Raw genomic sequence first — 19,773 nt, 5'->3', positions numbered from 1 at the left:
AACACATCAAAAACATTCAAATTATGTTGAAAATTAAGCTGTAGACTTTTACGTAACAAACTGCATATTAAAAATGCTCATTTTTAACAAAGCTGAAGCTCACATCTTGGCCATTTACAGCACACTGTCTCCGTAGTTCATACGTGCAAGGGCACCTGTTAGTAAGAAGCATTTTTCAAATGCATAGCAATAGTATCTCCTGCTACAGATTTTGCTATTACAGTTCAAGTTTGAATATAAATTACAATCCTGTATGTTACTCTGCAATGGCCAGTAACAATATGAAACTTACTTTTTTCACAGAATATAATTTTCACTTTATTAACAATAAACTTTGGGCAATTACTGAAGAATGAATGATCATGTATGTATAAAAACTGACATGACAAAACAGACAAGTGACTGCCCTGACAACTAGCTTATTGCAGATATTATTTGGTAAAACTGAAATTAATTTTTCACAATGAACTGCACTAATTTTGCCCAAGGCAGCCATTTTGGGTTGGAAAATTTGTACACTGTACAGCAGCAACCTTGACAAGAGTGACAACTTTTTATTATTAACATTTTTCAGGAAGTACATGTGGCGTCCACATACAATGTTACACTGATTCATGTACAAGAAACCTAAACAAATAATATTCAGCTACAGTCCTTTGTACTGCATTCATGTATATCTAACTGACAGCCTTTGACAATGCTTCTGCAACTTCAACCGCAATCGCTGCTTCTGCTTTGGCACGATCATCTGCCGCTGCTGATAGTTCTGACTGTGCTTTCGTTACAATATCACGAATGGCACTAGGGTCCAAATTCTCTACTGGGTGAGCCTCTTCTGCCAGGACCTATAAGAAATTTTCATGGTGTAATAAAGGAAACAAAGCAATATCGTGCATTACCAAACTAACAAAAGGACCACAAGACTATAACTGTTTTGTAAAACATTTAACACCACCTATATGGAACATTGCTAACTGGTTTGACATACAATATATGCATAGCTTTAAAGAAATTTCCAGGAAGGTAAGAATCAGCAATGCTTTCTCTGAACTCTCCAGAATAAATATTGCCTTAGTTCATTATTTAGAACATTCAGAAGTACTAAACTTCCATGGAATGAATAAAACAACAGGATGTATACAAGGACAAGGAAAAATGCCCGGATTTCCCAGTTAAAAACACACACTCTCTCCTGGGTCAAAATACACTTTTTTCGTGTTAAGTAATAGTATACTTTTTCTTGGAACTGTAAAACTTATCAATCCTTTGAATGGTTATGGGCTCATACACTGGCGTAGAATTTCTGAGCCCTTTTGAAAACGAAACTCAGAAAAAAGATCATTTACGCTGCATATTTTTGTATTACGAAAGTATAAATTCGAATTCCACCAAACAGTGCATGTTACTCTCCAAAGTATTGAAATCGAGATTGTGATGCGCTTCTGTAAGCCAGTCATAGCTCATGTCACGTGATGTAGTCAGCCAATAGCATTATGACTTAAGTAGCACGTGCACACGAACAGGAAAAGTTAATGGTGTACATTAATATGCATAGTGTTGCTACAAGAAAAGCAGAGCTTTCACATATAATATTGATCTCTACGATTAATAAGCTGCAAGAGAAGCTAAACTTTCACGTATAATGTTGATCTTTTTTTGCGAGTTACACTTTAAGATACATCACACAAATGTGCCAGTAAAAGTTTTAATACCAAGATAAATGTCTGATCTTCTGGGCTCGAAATTTTTTCTATATGGTCATACTCAAATACTTGCTTTTTAAATGAGAGTCAACCGAGGTTCTAGGCGCTTCAGTCTGCAACTGTGCGACCGCTACAGTCTAAAGTTCGTATCCTGCCTCGGGCATGGATGTGTGTGGTGTCCTTAGGTTAGATAGGTTTAAGTAGTTCTACGTTTTAGGGGACTGATGACCTCAGATGTTAAGTCCCATAGTGCTCAAAGCCACGTGAACCATTTTTTTCAGTACTTGCCAGAGAGCGCCAGATAACAGGCGTCACCGCGCTTGCGCAGCTACAATGACGCAGTAAGCCCGTATTGTTCGTACGTATAAAACATTAAAAGATCTTACATTATATCATAAAAGAAACAAGGCATTAGAAGAATTCCGTGAACCATACTAAAACAGATAGTTCAGCTTAAAGTGCACATTCCTATGTCCAGATTCGGTTGGAAATTTTCTTGGAGTACCAGTACTGTACTGTCTCATTTGTTTTTTTATTATGCCATACGTGCTACAAGTTGAAAACAGCCAATAGTGTGGAATTAAACACTTCGTTTCAAATAAACTGACTGACTCAGCAGAAAATATTAATAAAGCCATATTTCTTTAGCAAACCGACAAAAATAACTTCACTGTTCTGCAAGGCGATTAATGCTTGACTGAAATTGCCAACCGAGGCAGATACCCCGGTTTGCTCCCAGAGAATATGGCAGCTTAACGCACGCCAGTAAAATTTTGCCGGGTAGCATCTTGCTGCTTGCTTACACAGCTAACAGCCACACTTTTGTAGCCAGAAGTGTGAGAAGGTACATGCGCGACTCAACTGCGCATGCACATGGGTCCGCTCGCAACTGCTCACACGAATCTAATGTAAAGTTTTGACGCCATGCTCATCGGAGGCAATGCGTTGTTACGAAGCATTGCATAGTTTTCCTAAAGCCTTTGAAACATTTTTCTACCGGCAGACACTTGTATGAGCACTGTGTTATGTTGTGTACATGGTACATTTCCTTTGCAACTTAACTTTTATTTTAGTTTTTTTTTCTCTTGTTTATGTTTTATTGCTGCAGTATTACTTTGCAGTAACGAGATGCAGTAATATCCTTTGTTAGAGTATTATTTCTTATCAGTCAAAATTACAAAAAATTAACTGAAAACTAAGACAAAAATATCCTGGAGTTCTAAAAAATTCCCCGGGTTTTTCCCGGATGAAAAAATTCCCTGATATCCCGGTTGTCCCGGGTCGTACACACCCTGAACAATATGGTGATAATGCATTGCTGTGGCCTACAAAATATGTATTGCATCAGCTGTTGCAATAGCAATGTCAAAGAAAACTTGACTTTGAATTACGTAAATAACACTTTTCTTGGCCATTTTGGTCCATTGTCAGTTGAACTCTGCCCACTTACACCTATAAATATTTATGGTTATTGTGCATATAGTCTGTAATCTTAATCCTAGAAATGAAATATAATCACTTAAGTTACATACTCCACATACAAGGTTTTGGTTACTCAAGGAACAAACTTTTTAAAATACATTGAATACCTTGTAGCTGATGTTACCTGAACAGATGAATCCTCATTAATACTTATAGTGCCACTGGAGACAAATATCTTTTTACTACTTCCATCATTTTCAAAAACTGTAACAATTCCTGGCTGCAGGACAGCCAGAGTAGGGACATGGCGTGGTAGAATACCAAATGTACCACTGAATGATGGCACATCTACTTGACGTACACTCGCATTTTCATAAAAAACCTGTAGGACAAAACGTAATGAATAACATTGTTTAATGTATAACTGGAATATGAATGACACTTAAGTTTTCCAAAACTTCAATGTCGAGACAATGATGATCAAAATTTACTGAAGATTATACAGAAATTACCTGCATTACAGAGATGATTCACCACAGTGAAAAGCTCTTCCTGTTCTACAGGCTTAGCCTCTAATCAGTATGGTATATACTCAGAAGGCCTAAATATTTATCTGAGGAACACATGCATATGTACATATTCAATGGGCTTGTGTGGTAAATGGACCAGACAAGCAGTGACACCAATCATCTTATGAAGAGTACCTGAGCATTGATCCTCACATGTGGCCAGGACTTTTCCTGCTATTTCCAAAATGTGGAGTAGGCAGTACATTGGATAGAAAGCCTACCTCAGGCCTATGTTGCAGATTCTGTCAGATTGCACTTAATATGAAGACAATATGTTGCACCCAATGTTATCCAAACCATTACATTTAGCAGCACTCTATTCAACAATGCAGAATGCCAGATGCAGTCACCATGATGGAATTTATCACACATTCCACTATCAATGTAGCAACAGTTTGAAGTGTGAATCATTTCAAAATATTACATTTTGCCATGCCAGCAATGACATTTACATGTTCATTGTAATTTGCGATTTCCAGAGCCTTCACAATGGCAGACACGGCACATGGCATTTCTCTTTGAGTGGCTACCAATTCTTGGGTAATGGCCTTTTTAAGTGCTTGCAGTGTTGTGGGATGATGATTGTACACTAGAGCCTTTAAATGTGCCCAAAGAAAAAAATCAAGGCGATTAATCAGGTGATCTTGAGGGCCATGCGATGTCTTCTTGCAAAGAAGCAAGAAGACCAGAAACTAATTCGCACAACAATTTCATAGAACACCAAGAGGTTGTTGATCCGTCTTGCTGGAACTGCACTTCTTGATCTTCATGATCTGCAATAAACTTCTTTAGCCTAGGTTGGAGGAAGGTCTCTAGCATGCGACAATAACGGTTTGAATTAACTGTTACTGTGTGGCCACCTTCTTTGAAAAAATACAATCCCCACACAAAACATTCAGCAATGGCACACCAAACTGTCACACGAGTGCTGTGTAGTGGTCGCTGATGAATTTCACGAGGGTTTTCCGCAGCCCTGTAGTAGAAATTCTGTTTGTTTACAGTTCCTGAAAAGTGGAAAGAGGCCTCATCCGAAGAAATAAAGTGCCAGGTGGAATGTTCTTAAGAATTTCCTCACAGGCAGCTCTGCGAGTTTCAAAATCTCTTTCATTTAATTCCTGGGTAACCATCATTTTGAAGGGGTGCATATGAAGTTCTATACGAAGAATTCTTCTTACACTCCTATCAGATAATCCCAGGGCAGTTGCATGTTTAAATGCTGAATGCACTGGTGATTGTGGCACCGACACACTACACATGCCACATTTTCCAGTATTGTTGCAGTCCAAGGACAGCCAGTAGCTTTTCCTTTCAGTGCTGAATCCTTTGATACCCACAGCTGAATAGTTTTGGTATCTGGGACATGATCATGTCAGCCAAGTTCGAATCATCTCTGAAACACTTGCAGAGTACTAATCAAAGAACCACCATTACAAATAAATTCCTCCACAACAAATGCACAGTCCTTACCAAGCCATACCATGGAGCACACTGAAAATGACACGTACACCGCTTTCAAAGAAAACACACTCCACATCAGTATCCTCACTACATCTCATCACCGTCAAATGCGGGAAGTTTTATTGCTGGACCCTGTATTTGTGGCAACATATGCCAAGTGTCATCACAAGCGAAAAAGAGACATCAGCTAGTATTAAAAAAAATTACTTTTAACACACCATATGCAGATCTCTGGCCACAGATTACTCAGGAAGATGTCATCTTCAGAAGAAAAAACTGGCATTATAAGGACTGCAGGAACATAGGTTAGAGACTTTAAAAAAGGAAGTACTGAGGTTGAAGTTAGATACAGTGAGAATTGGTGAAGTTTGGTGACAGGAGGAACAGGACTTCTGGTCAGCTGATTACAGCATTACAAATACAAAATCAAATTGGAGTAAAGCAGAAATTGGAGTAAAGCAGGAGTAGATTTAATAATGAATCAGAAAACTGAAATGTGGGTAAGGTACTATGAACAGCATAGTAAAGCATTACTGCAGCCAAATTGGACATGGGCAACGTCCACCACAGCAGTACAAGTTCTTATGCCAACCATTTCAGCAGATGAAGATTGAAGAAATTATTCATCTAGTTGAGGGAGACAATTTAATTGTGATGGGAGACTGGAATTCGATAGTATGAAAAGAAGGAAAACTTATAGGTGATTGTAGACTGGGGGAAAGGAATGAAAGAGGAAGCCGCTACATAGAGTTTTGCCATAGAGCATAATTTTATCATAGCTAACACTTGGTTTGAGAATCATGAAAGAAGGTTTTATACTTGGAAGAGATCTGGAGGTACCAGAAGGTTTCAGAATGATTATATAATGGCAAGAAAGATTTCAGAGCCAGAATTGAAACTGGAAGACATTTCCAGGGGCAGACGTGGACTCCAACCAAAATGTATTGTTTATTTAAACTAAAGAAACTGCAGAAAGGTAGGAAATTAAGGAGATGAGACTTTAAGAGTCTCAAAGGGAGCATTAGACAAGGATTGACTAGAATGAGGGAAAGAAGAGAGATGAAACGGCGAAAACAGCAGAGGGGATCAAACAGCAAACGAACCAAGCAGAAGGGAATACAAACATCTAAAAAATGAGACTGACAGGAAATGCAAAATGGCTAAGCAGGAATGGCTAGAGGGCAAATGTAATCATATATAGCATCATAGAGTATTTCACTAGCAGACAGATATACACTGCTTATAGGAAAATTAAAGATACCTTGGAGAAAGAGAAGCAGCTATATGGATATCAAGAACTTTTATGGAAAACCAGTACTAAGCAAAGAAAGTAAAGCTGACAAGTGGAAGGAGTATATGGACGGGTCTATACAAGGCAGTAGAAGAGAAAATAATCTTTGTCATATGTCATGTTATATACAATCATTTGATTGAAACATTGGTGATTCATCAGTGAAAATGCCTACCTAAGTTTACCTCAGAACAAGATACATTAAAACAAAGCTTATAGATGCTTCCAGAGGCACATTACAACATAAAAAGATAATTACATGTTAGATTTCCTCCAATTTCTTTTAATTTCCACAGTGGTTTAAAATCATTCGTTTGAAGTATTTTTCATGTTTGTTTCTCTAGTTTATAAATATGGACATACTTGAAAGAGCACGTATTTTCATAAAAGTAGTATATATGTATATATCTAGATATTTAGATACATAGTTTATAAGTATGGACACACATAAAAAGAACACATACCTCCATTAAAAGGGAACATAAGCATACACATAGAACATAATTTAGAAGAGACAGGAAAACAAAACAAATGTAATATCACCTAACTTGTCTTCCTCATTTTATAAGATCATCCACATTGTAGAAGCATTTGCTTTTTAATTATTTTTCAATGTTTACACCTGTGGGTTCTAGCTTGCAGTCTTTCAACTTTGAACACACTTGTTGTTAAGCTTCAAAGCCATTTTTGAAAAATGTTAGTCTGTGGCAAGGTAACATGTAATCTTGTTTGTGCATTGTTTCATAACCATGTGTAAAAGAATTTCCCTAAAAAAAAAAGAGGTGGGTTTTCTAACTGAAAGATAAATGTCAGTAGTCAAGGCTTACAAATGCATGACTGGAACAAACAATAGACAGTCATAGCTCTGATAATTTTTTTCTGCAGCTTGAACACTGTGAGAAGGCACCCTTCAACTCCCCAAAAAATTATGTCGTATCTTACAACTGATATAAAATATGCACGATACACAATTTTCCTAACAGCTAAGTCAGTTACTTTATTTAGAACCCCCACTCCGTAAACAAAACTATTTAACCGCTCCAGTAAGCAATCCACATGAACAGTCCATGACAGGTTTTTGTTTATGGCCACTCCCAGAAATTTAACAGATTCTGCAGTTATCATTTCTATGCCTTCATAACTTAACAGTGTTATATATTCAACAGTTAGTTTGAAGTGTACAATTTGTGTTTTTGTTAGATTGAGTTTAATAGCATTACTATTTATCCAATTTTGTAGTCTTTGAAGAGAATTTCGTTTTCTGTGCTAATTCTTAAGTGTTTTTGCAGCAAACTACTGCTACTGAGTCATCTCCATACAGAATTGTATCCGAAGTTACCTTACCTGGAATGTCATTTATATAATATAGAAATAGTAATGGGCCTAGTATGGACCCCTAGGGAACACCTGCTTACATTCCCTTCCAACTAGAGCAAGCCTTCTCACCCTTATGTTGTAAAACTACCCTCTGTTTCCTATTTTTGTGAACTAACTTAAAGATTTTTCATGGAAGCCATAAGGAGCTAATTTAAGGAGCAGCTGCTTATGGTTTACCATATCAAATGCCTTATTGAGGTCGCAGAACATAATGGATACGCTCTCCCTGTTATCGAGGCATTTGCTTATTTTAGAGATTAGTTCATTAGTAGCATGCACAGTGCTTCGGCCCTTCCTAAATTCATACTGATTAATAAGAATAAAATTATGTTTTTTATTATATTTTTCTAGTTAGTTACACACTACTTGCTCAAATATTTTAGAAATAATTGGTAGTATTGATACTGGGCAAAAATTTCCTATTCCTGTTGTCTGCCCTTTCTGTATTTAGGTCGAACTTCCACATACTTCAGCCTGTCCGGAAAGCAGCCCTCATAAAACGATTTATTTATTATGTGACAGAGTTGGGGTGCAATATTATGACATCCTGCCTTTATTATTTTTGTTTGACTTCATCCCAGCCCACAGATTTGAAATTTTTTAGGGATTTTATAATATTAGCCACTTCTTAGCAGGATACATGGGTGAATTTGAATTCTACTGATCTGGGCCACATTACATTGGGACTTGTGTGGTGGAGGGAGATTGTCAATTTTGTTAGAATTTATGAAATACCTGTTAAATTCTTCGTAAATATGTCTGGAGTTTGTAATCATTTCCACATCTATTTCTAATTTATGACTAAAAATTTGTCTTTTTCAGCACCTATTTCAGCCCTGATAATCTGCCATACAGCTTTTGATTTATTTGTGGCATCTGGTATGTATTTACTGTTTGCCATTTGTTTTGCCTGTTTAACTACTCTACCAAATATTCTTTTGTATTTGTTTACATAGCTGACAAACTCGACATCATGGTTGTTCTTTGCTTCCATACGCAGTTTCCTCTTTCTAATACTAGAGATCCTAATGCCTTCAGTTACCCACGAGTGGGTAACTGATTAAATCAGATGACGCTGAGGGAATTACAATACGAAATGAGACATGTGAATTAGTAAATGAGATTATTTATTTGGTAAGTAGAATAATGGATGATGGTAAAAGTAGAGAGGAGTTAAAATATAGACTGGCAATGCCAATGAAAGTGTCTCTGGAGAAGAGAAATTTTTTAACACTGAATATGAATTTAAGAGTCAGGAAGTCTTTTCAGAAAGCTTTTATCTGTAAAGTAGCCAGGTATGAAAGTGAAACAATGACGGTAAACAGTTTAAGCAAGAATAGAATTGACACTTTTCAAATGTGGTTCTACAGGAGAATACTGACAATTATATGGGTAAGTCATGTAACTAATGAAGGAGTACTGAACAGAATTGAGGGGAAAAAAATTGTGGTACACCCTGACTAGAAGAAGGGATCGGTTGACACGACCCATTCTGAGACATCAAGGGATAACCAATTTAGTATTGGTTGGAATTGTGAAGGATAAAACTTTTAGAGTGAGGCCAAGAGATAAATAAAGTATCCAAATTCAGAAGAATGTAAGTTGCAGTAGTTATCTGGAGATGATGAGGCTTGCCCAGGATGCAGTAGCATGAAGAGCTGCATCAAACGAGTCTTTGGACTGAACATGACGACGACGCATTAGTAGTATGCTTTATGATAGCCAACTGTGGGAGGAGGAGGGGGGATGGTGGAGATAAACTTAAATATAATGTTACATGTGAGTTTAAAACAATCCCAAAACAGAAATTATGTACTAAAAGCAGTGGAAGAACAGTTAATGAAAAGTTTTCCAGAGGATCTACAGGATGTCTTTTTTAATGAATATAGGCTAGCACAAACAGTGTGTAATCATACAAATATAAGAAGAGCCCATAAGGAGGCTCATAACACTAAAGCTCATTGAGTAATTACATCTCTTATTTAACTGTGCAGCATTGCTGTATACATTTTCTAGCCTGTGCAGACATTTTAAGTTTCTTGTTTCCATAAACAAATCATTGCCCCCCCCCATCTTACACACACACACACACACACACACACACACACACACACACACACACACACACACTTGCAATGTCTCACACTTTTAAGAGCATCTTTCAACCAACCAAGGGCTTTAGTCTTACTATAGAATGTCAAGGCAAATGGAACTGCCTCACCTGGTGAGAGAGCCAGTACCTATATCATGTACATTACGTTTAGGCCCTACATGATGAAAGAATCTAGTAGTTAGAGTTTACTGGATAGGGGGTGTAGTACTCTTTAGACACATTGCACATGTTTCACTAAATTGAAATTTTCGTTATCACAAACAATGACTGGTAGTGAGTGATATACTTTACAGCACAAATATCTATTCAGTGGCAACAGGTGTAGTTTGTGTTAGCACTAGCCTTAACCCTTCTGCTACCGAGATTATTTTACACCGCCCAGTTCCCAAGGTGGGTAATATAATTGCCCCGGGTCAACATTATGAAATTTTTTGCTATTATAGGTTGTACACTCAAAATAATTAACAATGTCAATTATTAATTTAAACTGGTCGTTTATTAAAGATCTGAAGCAATCATTATTAGTAAATCTAATTTTACGGTCTTCATTTCTCAGATACAACTCTAATTCTTACTTCCAACTGAATGTGTCTTCTTTACTTCAATTCCAATAGCTTAAAAAGCTTTTACAAATGCTGTACATGGTCCAGGGAGATTTCTTGCTCATTCTCCCAAGTACAGTTTCGCTAACCTGAAGGAAATGCCTGCTCCTGGAATCTTTCTGCCAGTCTGGATATTTTTGTGACCACAGAATATACACATTTAGAGCGGTGATGTTTCCATGAATATTCAGTACAGCTAATGATTTGTTGTATGTACAGAGCTGTATTGTTTTGTCATCATATCATCCATCTACTACCCCTTTAGTCCCATTTTAGTGAGAAATTATGGCAGCTGTTTTCTTCTTCTTCTTCTTCTCAGACTCCTTTTGGTGATGGGCTGAAATGAAAACACCACTTCTTTTTCTTTGGAACATGTGAGACAATGGTCATCTTTTCTGTAAATCCAAATAACGAAGATTTTTCCTCTTGTTATACTATGCAAAAACACTTATTTCTCTTGTTTGCTCTAAGAGTTCCAACTGATGTTAAGTTGTAATCCAACAATTTTTCAACTAGCACTATAGAAGTAAAAAGTTATCTGTAGCGATTCCCCTTTCAGACTGAAAACCATATCCAACACACCACATTGCCCTTGATTTACTTCTCTCTGGTTGTCCATGCCTGTATATAATTTTAGATTGCATACATATCGATTTTTAGCACCTGGACATACCAATGTTTTTTTTTCCATACTCCCCTGTTTTCTATATCGTATATACTCAAAATTGGCAGTTGCCAGTCTTACATCAACAGTTATGTACTCATTAAATTACATCCATCAGATGCCTCTTGCACTTTGTGCAACTGCAGATGCACAAGAATAAAACTGCACGCACAAAGGTCTGTGGAAAGAATGCATTTACATGTACGTGTTCTCACGTCAATACATTGGCTCACTGTGCAAGCAACATGCTATGAATCCCCTTCTTTGGTTGAAACTGTGTGCTAACTTTATTGTAATGAAAAGGCAACAGAAAAAGAAAACACCAAATAGGCTGTAGGTAAAGAAGTAACAGAGGTATAAGAAATACGAAGTGACAATTTTATGTCTGCAAATTTCGAAGTAGATCACAGCGAGAGTTTAGAGTTTCTGCTTGGAAAACTGCAGCGATATAGCTGGCAATAAAATTTCATTAGCTAGTAAATGGTGACATACCAGTTTGAAGTATTTATTCTCATTTCAAAACAAAGTATTTCAGTGATTATTCCTGAAAGTGAGAAATATTGAAGGGAGAATCTTAGTCATGTAGATAAACATTCTTGTACTCGACAAATTTGGGAATTTCATTGGTGTCCGAATCAACTAGAACAGGCATTGTATTTTTCAATTTTGCATTTTTTGCATCATCAATGTACTTTATTTTAATTTTAGTAGTTTTTTGAGGAGCTAAACATATCCCATCACTTCTTTCATTCAACTGTCAGGCTCCCCAATTGTTGAGCTTTTAAGTTGCCAGAGCATAAATATTTGCTACTGTTTTCATATACTCTTACAATTTTTGTAAATTTTTTTTCTCAGTTTTTCTACTTATAAATTTATGATATCTTGCATTTCAGAAAAATTCAATTGGAGACCTTTTCTATAATACTTTATGCTCAGGACAACAGATCTCTAATTTTTACTCAATCTTCAGAAGAGCCACTCCATATGACTTTTTTGTTTGTAAATATCTAAAAAAGCTTAAGCATTCTTCTATGCTTCCTTATGAATCAACAGACATTATTGCTCACAATTTGCTTCACAACATAACCTCAACATGCTACACATCGAACACACATGGGCCTCAGCTACCTGTTGTCTGCTAAAAAGCATAAAGATTCCAACTGTAGGCAGGTAGCAATGCACTTCACACATGGCCTCCATTTCCACGAAATGAGACATGCACAAAAGCAGATGCACAGTTGCATCATCTGAAATATATGTACATATGCAAGTTGAACACAAAAAAGGCATCATGTGGATGCACCTTTACAGCTGTAATTATTCATGTGTGCATTCAAAATGGTCTCAAAAATGTCTCTTATTGCATAAAACCTGTCAGTTTTACCTCCTATTCTGATGTAATGAGTTCTCATGACCCTGAGGTCAATTTCACCCTTTTCTTCCATTTCCAGATAAATTTACATATCATCTTGAAATAAAAATTATCAATCAATACAACGGAATTTGTTGATTTGAATTCACACACTAACATTTTGAAAAATATTATAGTTAACATCTTTTTAAAGTAAACCCCACATATCATCTTATATGTTCAAATTCACACATTTTAATGCAGCTGTCTGACCTTGTGAACAGTACAGACAATTTTAACAATAAAAAACTTAAATTTATTTATAAAAGGGTAACACTGACCCCCTAAATATTGTCCATTAGCACACACGCCTACATAGGGTGTAAAACAGTTTAATTTATAATCATTGTTTACAAATTAAGACTCTGGCAGCAATGAATTTAAATTAATAGTTAGTCCCGTACAGTTTGTTGTTATAAGCATTCTGTTTCTAGAGAAGTTTGAGACTGGGTTTGTGCTTTAAGAATGGACACGACAGACTAACTTTATTACATAGTGAAGCTAAAGAATTAAGTAAAGTCATAACTAAAAAAAGAACTGCATTGCCTAAAACTTACCAAAGGTCTCCAAGGTGCAACAGAGTACTTAGACGTCATTAGGGAAGCATTGGAAGAAGTGATCTTGTTAATTAAAAAGAAGCTGTACTCCCTAAACCCCAGGTGAACAGATTATGGAAGAGAAGGAAGCTGTAGCTGAATCACCGGTTTCTTATTTAAAGTCTATGTGAAAAGAAAAACCAATAGTCCTTCAAACACAAAAAGAAAGAAAATTTATCTGACCCCTGGTGGTGGTAAGTTCCTATGGGAGCAAACTGCTGAGATCATCGGACCCTAGGCTTGACACACACACACACACACACACACACACACACACACACACACACACACACACACACACACACGTCTACCCCACGCAGTTGTGACCCCCTGGTAAACCTGTTTTAGCTGTTCGTGCATTGAACATTGGTCCAGAATCATTACAAAGATCAAATGAAAATGCGGTTGCGCTACACAAAAAGCTCAAATTGTGTGCAGGTACATATAATACAAACTATTGTTTTCCTAGATGTTCCAACTCGTTCACAGTTAATGAACTTCCAAAGGCCAAGAAAAATCTCTTCTGAAAATGCGATAATTATTGGTAAGAAGAATAGCTTGATGTAATGAAATTGCCAGAGACTCTGGAAACTGATGATAGTGATTCTGATCCTCCAGATAATCCTGTTGAAGATTTGCTGCTCACTAAGTGCAAGTGGCAGTATCTTTTTCCAAATGACTTTGTTATGATGTAATTGGGGATAAAATTGGAAAGCACCCTTTTCACTGTGTGTTATTCAAAAAGTTGTAATATAGGAAAAGGTAGTTGAAGTAATACGGCTTCACTTCACTGACTCAATGAAAACTACATTTGTTCCAAAAGAACATCGTACATTATGGTCCCATTCTGTTATGTGATTGGCATGCTGATGGGTGAAACCCACCCACAGGCTGACAGGCAAAGAATTCTGTATAAATTTCCAGCAAGGATTTTACTAAAAGTTTTTTCCAGTGGTTTTAAATAAGGGAGTGATAATTATATTCATGGAAACAAATGTGTTTTTCACTGATGCCTAGCTTATCAACAATTGACATCCAGTTTTCAATGGGGATCATTGAGATCCCTTTACAAGGTTATACTCATACGGCACTACATTAATATTTATCCCAGGATCATTGTGCACATGATTATAATAAAAACAAATTTGAGGGGTCAATCTATGTTACCCGACATCAAGGGGTAACATTGAACCCTTCCATTTTTTCTACTATCTCATAAAAAATATAACACACTGTTCACTGTCAGTGTTTGTGTAGAAATAAGGCAAATAATAAAATTCACGAACAAAATCTGCATATGCAAGAGATATTCTACAAAAACATAAAAGGGGCCACTCTTATTCCCTATGGCGGTGAAATGGGTAATTCTGTTGGTAGCTGTAAATTAATACGCTCTATAGTCTTCTTCCCCGAAACAAATAAATGTGCATTTTGGATGCAACGTTTGAGTGCTGAAATTTAACTGCATCATTGTGCCCTACAAGGAGCAATAATGGACGCGTATGGCGGTATCTACTAAACAATTCTGAACAGGGAAAAGGACATGCTTCTAGTTCCGCAGAAAACATTAATTTTCATTTTCTTGCGATTATCTTTATACTTATCTTTTTCCTTGGTGCTGCATGAAATCAATTTGAATACTTAAAATTTATTGTGTCTACATACTTTAAAAAGTTACCTGGTTTGATGCAGCGAACGTAAATGACATTTCATCGGCATATCCTCTAGATGATGATGATATTAAGGGTGCTGTGCGGGACAACAGTCTGCTAGCAGGCCGAAATGAGCGACTAATTGCAGCCATATTTCTTCGTTGATTCAATGGCTGGAAATAATTGATAGAACATTACACGCAGACACAAATGCATATAATTCACAGACCTTGTAAGGAGGAATTATAGCACAATTCGCCACTTTTAATTTACAAACCAGAAATCAGGCAAGTAGACCCTTCAGGTCAAGTCAAAGATTCTTACCCGAAGGTCAGCCTTAGATAATAGAGCATCTATGGTTGAAGAGTTTTGTCGTTCTTTTTGGTAAAAAGTGACTCTCACCTTTAGTGTATTTGTGTATATTAATACGTAATAGTTACCTTAACAGTCGTCTGAAGACTTTGGTCTAACTTAATTCATTAGTTCTGTTACAAATTTTGCCTCGTAACTGATGATATTCGGATGATAAAACATTTGGACCATGCAGTGTTAGAAAACATTAATATTTTTAAATATTATATTAATGCAGCGTTTAAGATGCAGTTTATATCTAATGTCCAACTTTTAATTTTGACTGTTTGTTTACTTAATACTGAAAGAGGTTTAGTACCACCAAAATGTCTTTTCAGTAAGATCTTAGAGGAATGAGGAAGAATGCGCTTCCTGAGCCACAGGTGACAGTAGTGGGAGGGAGGTTATTGTTTAAGGTATTGTTAGTAGTAAGTGTTATTGTGTAGATATTTTGGTATGTTAAATGTCATGCGAATAACTTATTTTATTTGCTTGCGTTGTCAGCAGTAGATTAATTAAGTCTTGTTTTCGCCGTAATCGAATGCTTTGCAATGAAGTACCAAAATCCTCCACCGCTGGCTTAATATTTTTGACATAGTTCCAAAGCAGTCTAGTAACTATACTTGGCAAGCACTGCTGTCCGTCTGTTAGAGGATTGTATTCCGAAATAAAATGTTTCCATTAATCGTAACTCGACGAAATAATTACTACAAGTGGCAAACGAAAGAGGAAAATGTGTTATGGTTGTCAGTTCCGTGCAATCAGTGAGATACTTCAGCTTACTTCACCAGTCAGAATTATTGTGTACTTTATGAATAGTAAGAAATAAAATGGTAGACACGTTAACTATGTGATTTACTTAGCGTAATTTATTAAACGCCCATAGAGGAAAAAATATCCCATACGAAGAATTGCTGGTAAAATTTAGTGTGTAATGTTATTTCAGGGATAGAGTGCTACTCAGATATTGAGCTGCAGACGGGCTTGTCTGCAACTTATGTGGTGAGTAGCAATGTATCCTTTCCAAAATATTATCATGTACGCTAACGATGTGGCATAGAATAGGGGGTGTGACAGTCATTTAACATTTCAAAAAAAGAAAATCTACATCATTTCCCATGTGGTGCTTTTCAAAGTAAATTGGTATTGTGCATTCCAGCAGACTGCAACCATCTGTATCCTCGTGTTTGGAAGTAAAATTGTTTGAGACTGGGGAAGCCCAAAAACATTGTTGATATGGTTGTCGAATATGTTGGTAGACACTTCTCAATTTAAACTCGTAATAAATGTATTCCGAGTTGTCCTATGTATTGGATGAAACAAAACAAAGTTTACCTCCAAACAAAAAAATCAATTTCGTTCACACATGCACAGACTCCACAGTCTATAGGGGTGACAGTGTACAATGAATTAGGGCCAAAAACAAATTTACCAATGTAGCCAGATATTCTTAAAGTAAGGCTACAGAAGATTATTTGGGAGAAATGATACTAATTGGTAGAATTCATAAAAAATGAAATAATTTTTAGTATTAGGATGCATAAGTTATTTATGTTTATGGCGAAGTTCTTACCACAATTTTGATGTGTCATTGTAAATCACATAATTTAAATTATGTATGTTAAATGGATCTAATAAACCATAGTTCACAAATCAGTTTTTAAATTAAGTCTTCATAGAGCTTATTTATTATCAACTTTTCAGATGCCTTGCCATTAGCAACACGATGCAACAGTTTGCAGCTTGTGGTCTAGCAGCTAGCATTGCTACCTCTGGATCACAGGGTCCCAGGTTCGATTCCTGACTGAGTTGGGGGATTTTCTCTGCCAAGGAACTGGGTGTTTTGTGTTGTCTTCATCATTTTAGCCTCCTCCTCCTCCCTAAATCTCGGTGTGTAGTTATATTCTCATTAGATACACAAGTCACAGCTCTCCCTTTTCACCAAGGAAAAGGAATAAAACCTTTGTAAGTGGGTGGCTGAACGTACACCCGAGGATCTACCAAGCAGTAGTAGCATGCAACATTATCAAATACAATAAATCTTTAAATATTTAATTGGTGGGATCCTATATACTAGTCACGAAACATGTTTCAGCAGTTGATGGTAATGTTCAGTACTAATATAAAGAGAAGATGCTGTAACTAATTGGAAGTGCATGTGTAATTTAATTTTCTTTTATTTCTGTCATGTTCCTCTAAGAATTCTCAGCCATGGAGATTACCAGTTTTAGCTATGCAATAGCGATCTTCAGAACATCTTATTCTGCTGCATTGCAACAAATTGTAAACATGTAACAATATCACTGTTGTTACTTTTAGATGTTTGTAATTTCTTGCAGTGCAGCAGATTGAGAGACTCTGAAGGTGGCTATTGAGTAGTCAAACCCATAATCTTGTTCAAAAGTGTTTGTGAAGAAGATTGTTATGAAAATTGTTTTTGGGTGGTGTACTTTTATGACCGTTCTCTAGCTGGCCATTTTATGTAAGATTTTACTGAACCATAACATTATACAGGTTTCAGTGCTCCAAATATAGGTAGCAAAAGGTCAGTCAACATAAACTTAATGAGTAAAAAATAAATTTAATCCCTTTGAACCTTTCCATGTGCAAATAACAAGTATTAAATTCAGATGGAATTATTTCAAATACGGTCGAGACATGCAGCACCCCAGATCTGAACTACGTTGATCTGGCTGATCGACAAATGAAGACTAATGCGCTTCAAAAGTACCTCATAGAAAGTTGTACTGTGTGTTTCAACACCTTGTGTGGACGTAGAATGTCTAGACACCAGCCTTTCCATATCATGACAGTAAGAGAAAGCTCATACCATCAATTCAGGATGAGATACTTGTGAGAAGACTACTGAAACTTGGGAAGACCTAGAAGTAGCAATACTTCACATCAGATATTCGCCACATTTCTACTGCTTGCAAGTCTCTCTAACTTTGTTGACAGTTCCCACAAAATTGGTAACATGATAGATCTGCTTTTTGTGTAATTAGAAAATTATAATTTTTCTGTAATTAAAAATGAACCTCAAGCCAAGACAATAGAAAATATTAGGTTTTAATCACCTGCACTGTTAAACAGACTACACAGAATCTGAATAAACTGATTTTTTATTTATTTTCTCTGAACTTTTAATTCCTTTATCAATATTTTTCTTAAGGCACACACATTGGTCAATAACACGCTAATGTACCTGCCATTTAATACATGGTATGTCAAAATCTATCTCGAGCAGAAAATTGGACATAATTTGGATCAGTCCTTGTATCCCTAAAATTGCCGGTTGATAGTGAAGGAGCAGTGCTATCCAACTGTGACAACAGTAATCAGAACGGGTACCTAAACGGATATGACCAAAATTAGAAAGATGTGAAGTAATTTTCTTTGAAAAAACCAAGAAACAACATTAATAATAGACAAAAATGAAGTATTCCATGTCAGTCATTAGGAACAGCTGTACTGTATGAGCCATGGACATTACCATTGGTGAGGTGGCTCATGTGACTCAGTGGTACAGATAGCCGTGCCATCAGTGCATCCACCATAGAGAGATATCTGTTGACAGGCCAGACAAACTGGTGGGTAGCAGCAGCCTTTTCAGTAATTGGAGGGGCAACAGTCTGCACGATAGACAAATCAGGCCTTGTAGAACACCTGGAAGCAAGGGAAAATACGCCCATAAATTTTCTGCAGGCATGCAGCTCTATTGTATGGGTAAATGGTGGTGGCGGCATCCTGTAGGCTGAGTCTGCTCAGGAAGGTGTCATCATAAGGAGAAACAAAACCAGCATTCTACATGTCGATGCAAGGAATGTTAGATCCCTTAATTGGCTAGGTAGATTAGATAATTTAAAAAGTTAAATGGATAGTTTGAAGTTAGATATTGTGAGTGGGAACTAGTGAAGTTTGGCGGCAGGAGGAACAGGACTTCTAATCAGATGAAATAGTGAGTTGTAAATACAAAATGTAACAGGGGTAATGCAGGAGTAGGTTTAATAATGAATAAGAAAATAGGAATGTGGGTAAGCTATGAACAGCATAGTAATGCATTATCGTAGCCAAAAATCAAACAGTGGAAAATCCAGGGTGGAATGTAACAATATTATGAGAAGGAAAGTTTCCACTCACTATACAGGGTGTCTCACTTAACTCTGCCTCCTCAAATATATCTGGAACAATAGGTATTCAAAAACGGTTTTCACCAGCATGAACGTAAGGCAGGGGCTTATGAAACCCATATGCAATCAATAGCAAGAAAAATCACAAATGGTGGCATTGGTTGCATCACAATACATCAGTTATATCCCAAGAAATTGCGCAGTGAAGTTGACACTTGAAATAAATGAAGCGCACAGCTAGCACGCGTCCTGAGACTCAAGCGTGCACCTCACACTGCTGGTAAACTTGATGTGATTGACGTACTATGTCAGTGGAGTGTTAATGTGTGGTGTGGCATTGTATGACAACACCTCATTGACACATATTTCATTGATGGCATTCCTAAAGGGGGATAGTTTATCCCCTTCTTGAACTGTACCTTACTTGAACCGGT

At 36.7% G+C, this 19,773-nt stretch overlaps 2 protein-coding genes across 8 annotated transcripts in view; one reads left to right on the top strand and one right to left on the bottom strand.

The window, feature by feature from the left end:
* Positions 1-534: 534 nt before the first annotated feature.
* LOC124712019 (ATP synthase subunit delta, mitochondrial) lies at positions 535-15,202 on the bottom strand. The gene is made up of 4 exons (XM_047242310.1): positions 15,136-15,202; positions 14,885-15,031; positions 3,310-3,507; positions 535-845 (listed from the first exon to the last, which is right to left on the bottom strand). Exons 2-4 carry the CDS (start codon positions 15,008-15,010, stop codon positions 678-680), a joined length of 492 nt encoding a protein of 163 aa, XP_047098266.1. The 5' UTR covers positions 15,011-15,031; positions 15,136-15,202; the 3' UTR covers positions 535-677.
* Positions 15,203-15,301: 99 nt separating this feature from the next.
* The window catches only part of LOC124711372 (inhibitor of nuclear factor kappa-B kinase subunit alpha), a 183,897-nt gene continuing 179,425 nt past the window's right edge, over positions 15,302-19,773 (top strand). For 2 of the 7 annotated variants that reach the window (XR_007005466.1, XM_047241418.1), the window contains exon 1: positions 15,302-15,406. Coding sequence is in view for 2 of the 7 variants with exons in the window: in XM_047241418.1 (XP_047097374.1) it covers positions 15,381-15,406 (26 nt within the window). In the remaining 5 variants the exon portion in view is untranslated. Of the gene's footprint in view, positions 15,407-15,553; positions 15,639-15,845; positions 16,028-16,155; positions 16,212-19,773 lie in introns of those variants that run through there. The other 5 variants (XM_047241419.1, XM_047241420.1, XM_047241421.1 and 2 more) reach the window with 5 other exon arrangements.

Source organism: Schistocerca piceifrons, chromosome 8 (genome assembly GCF_021461385.2).
Source record: "Schistocerca piceifrons isolate TAMUIC-IGC-003096 chromosome 8, iqSchPice1.1, whole genome shotgun sequence".
NCBI lineage: Eukaryota > Metazoa > Arthropoda > Insecta > Orthoptera > Acrididae > Schistocerca > Schistocerca piceifrons.
Note: the sequence above shows the minus strand (reverse complement) of the source record. Positions and strands in the feature narration are given on the sequence as shown.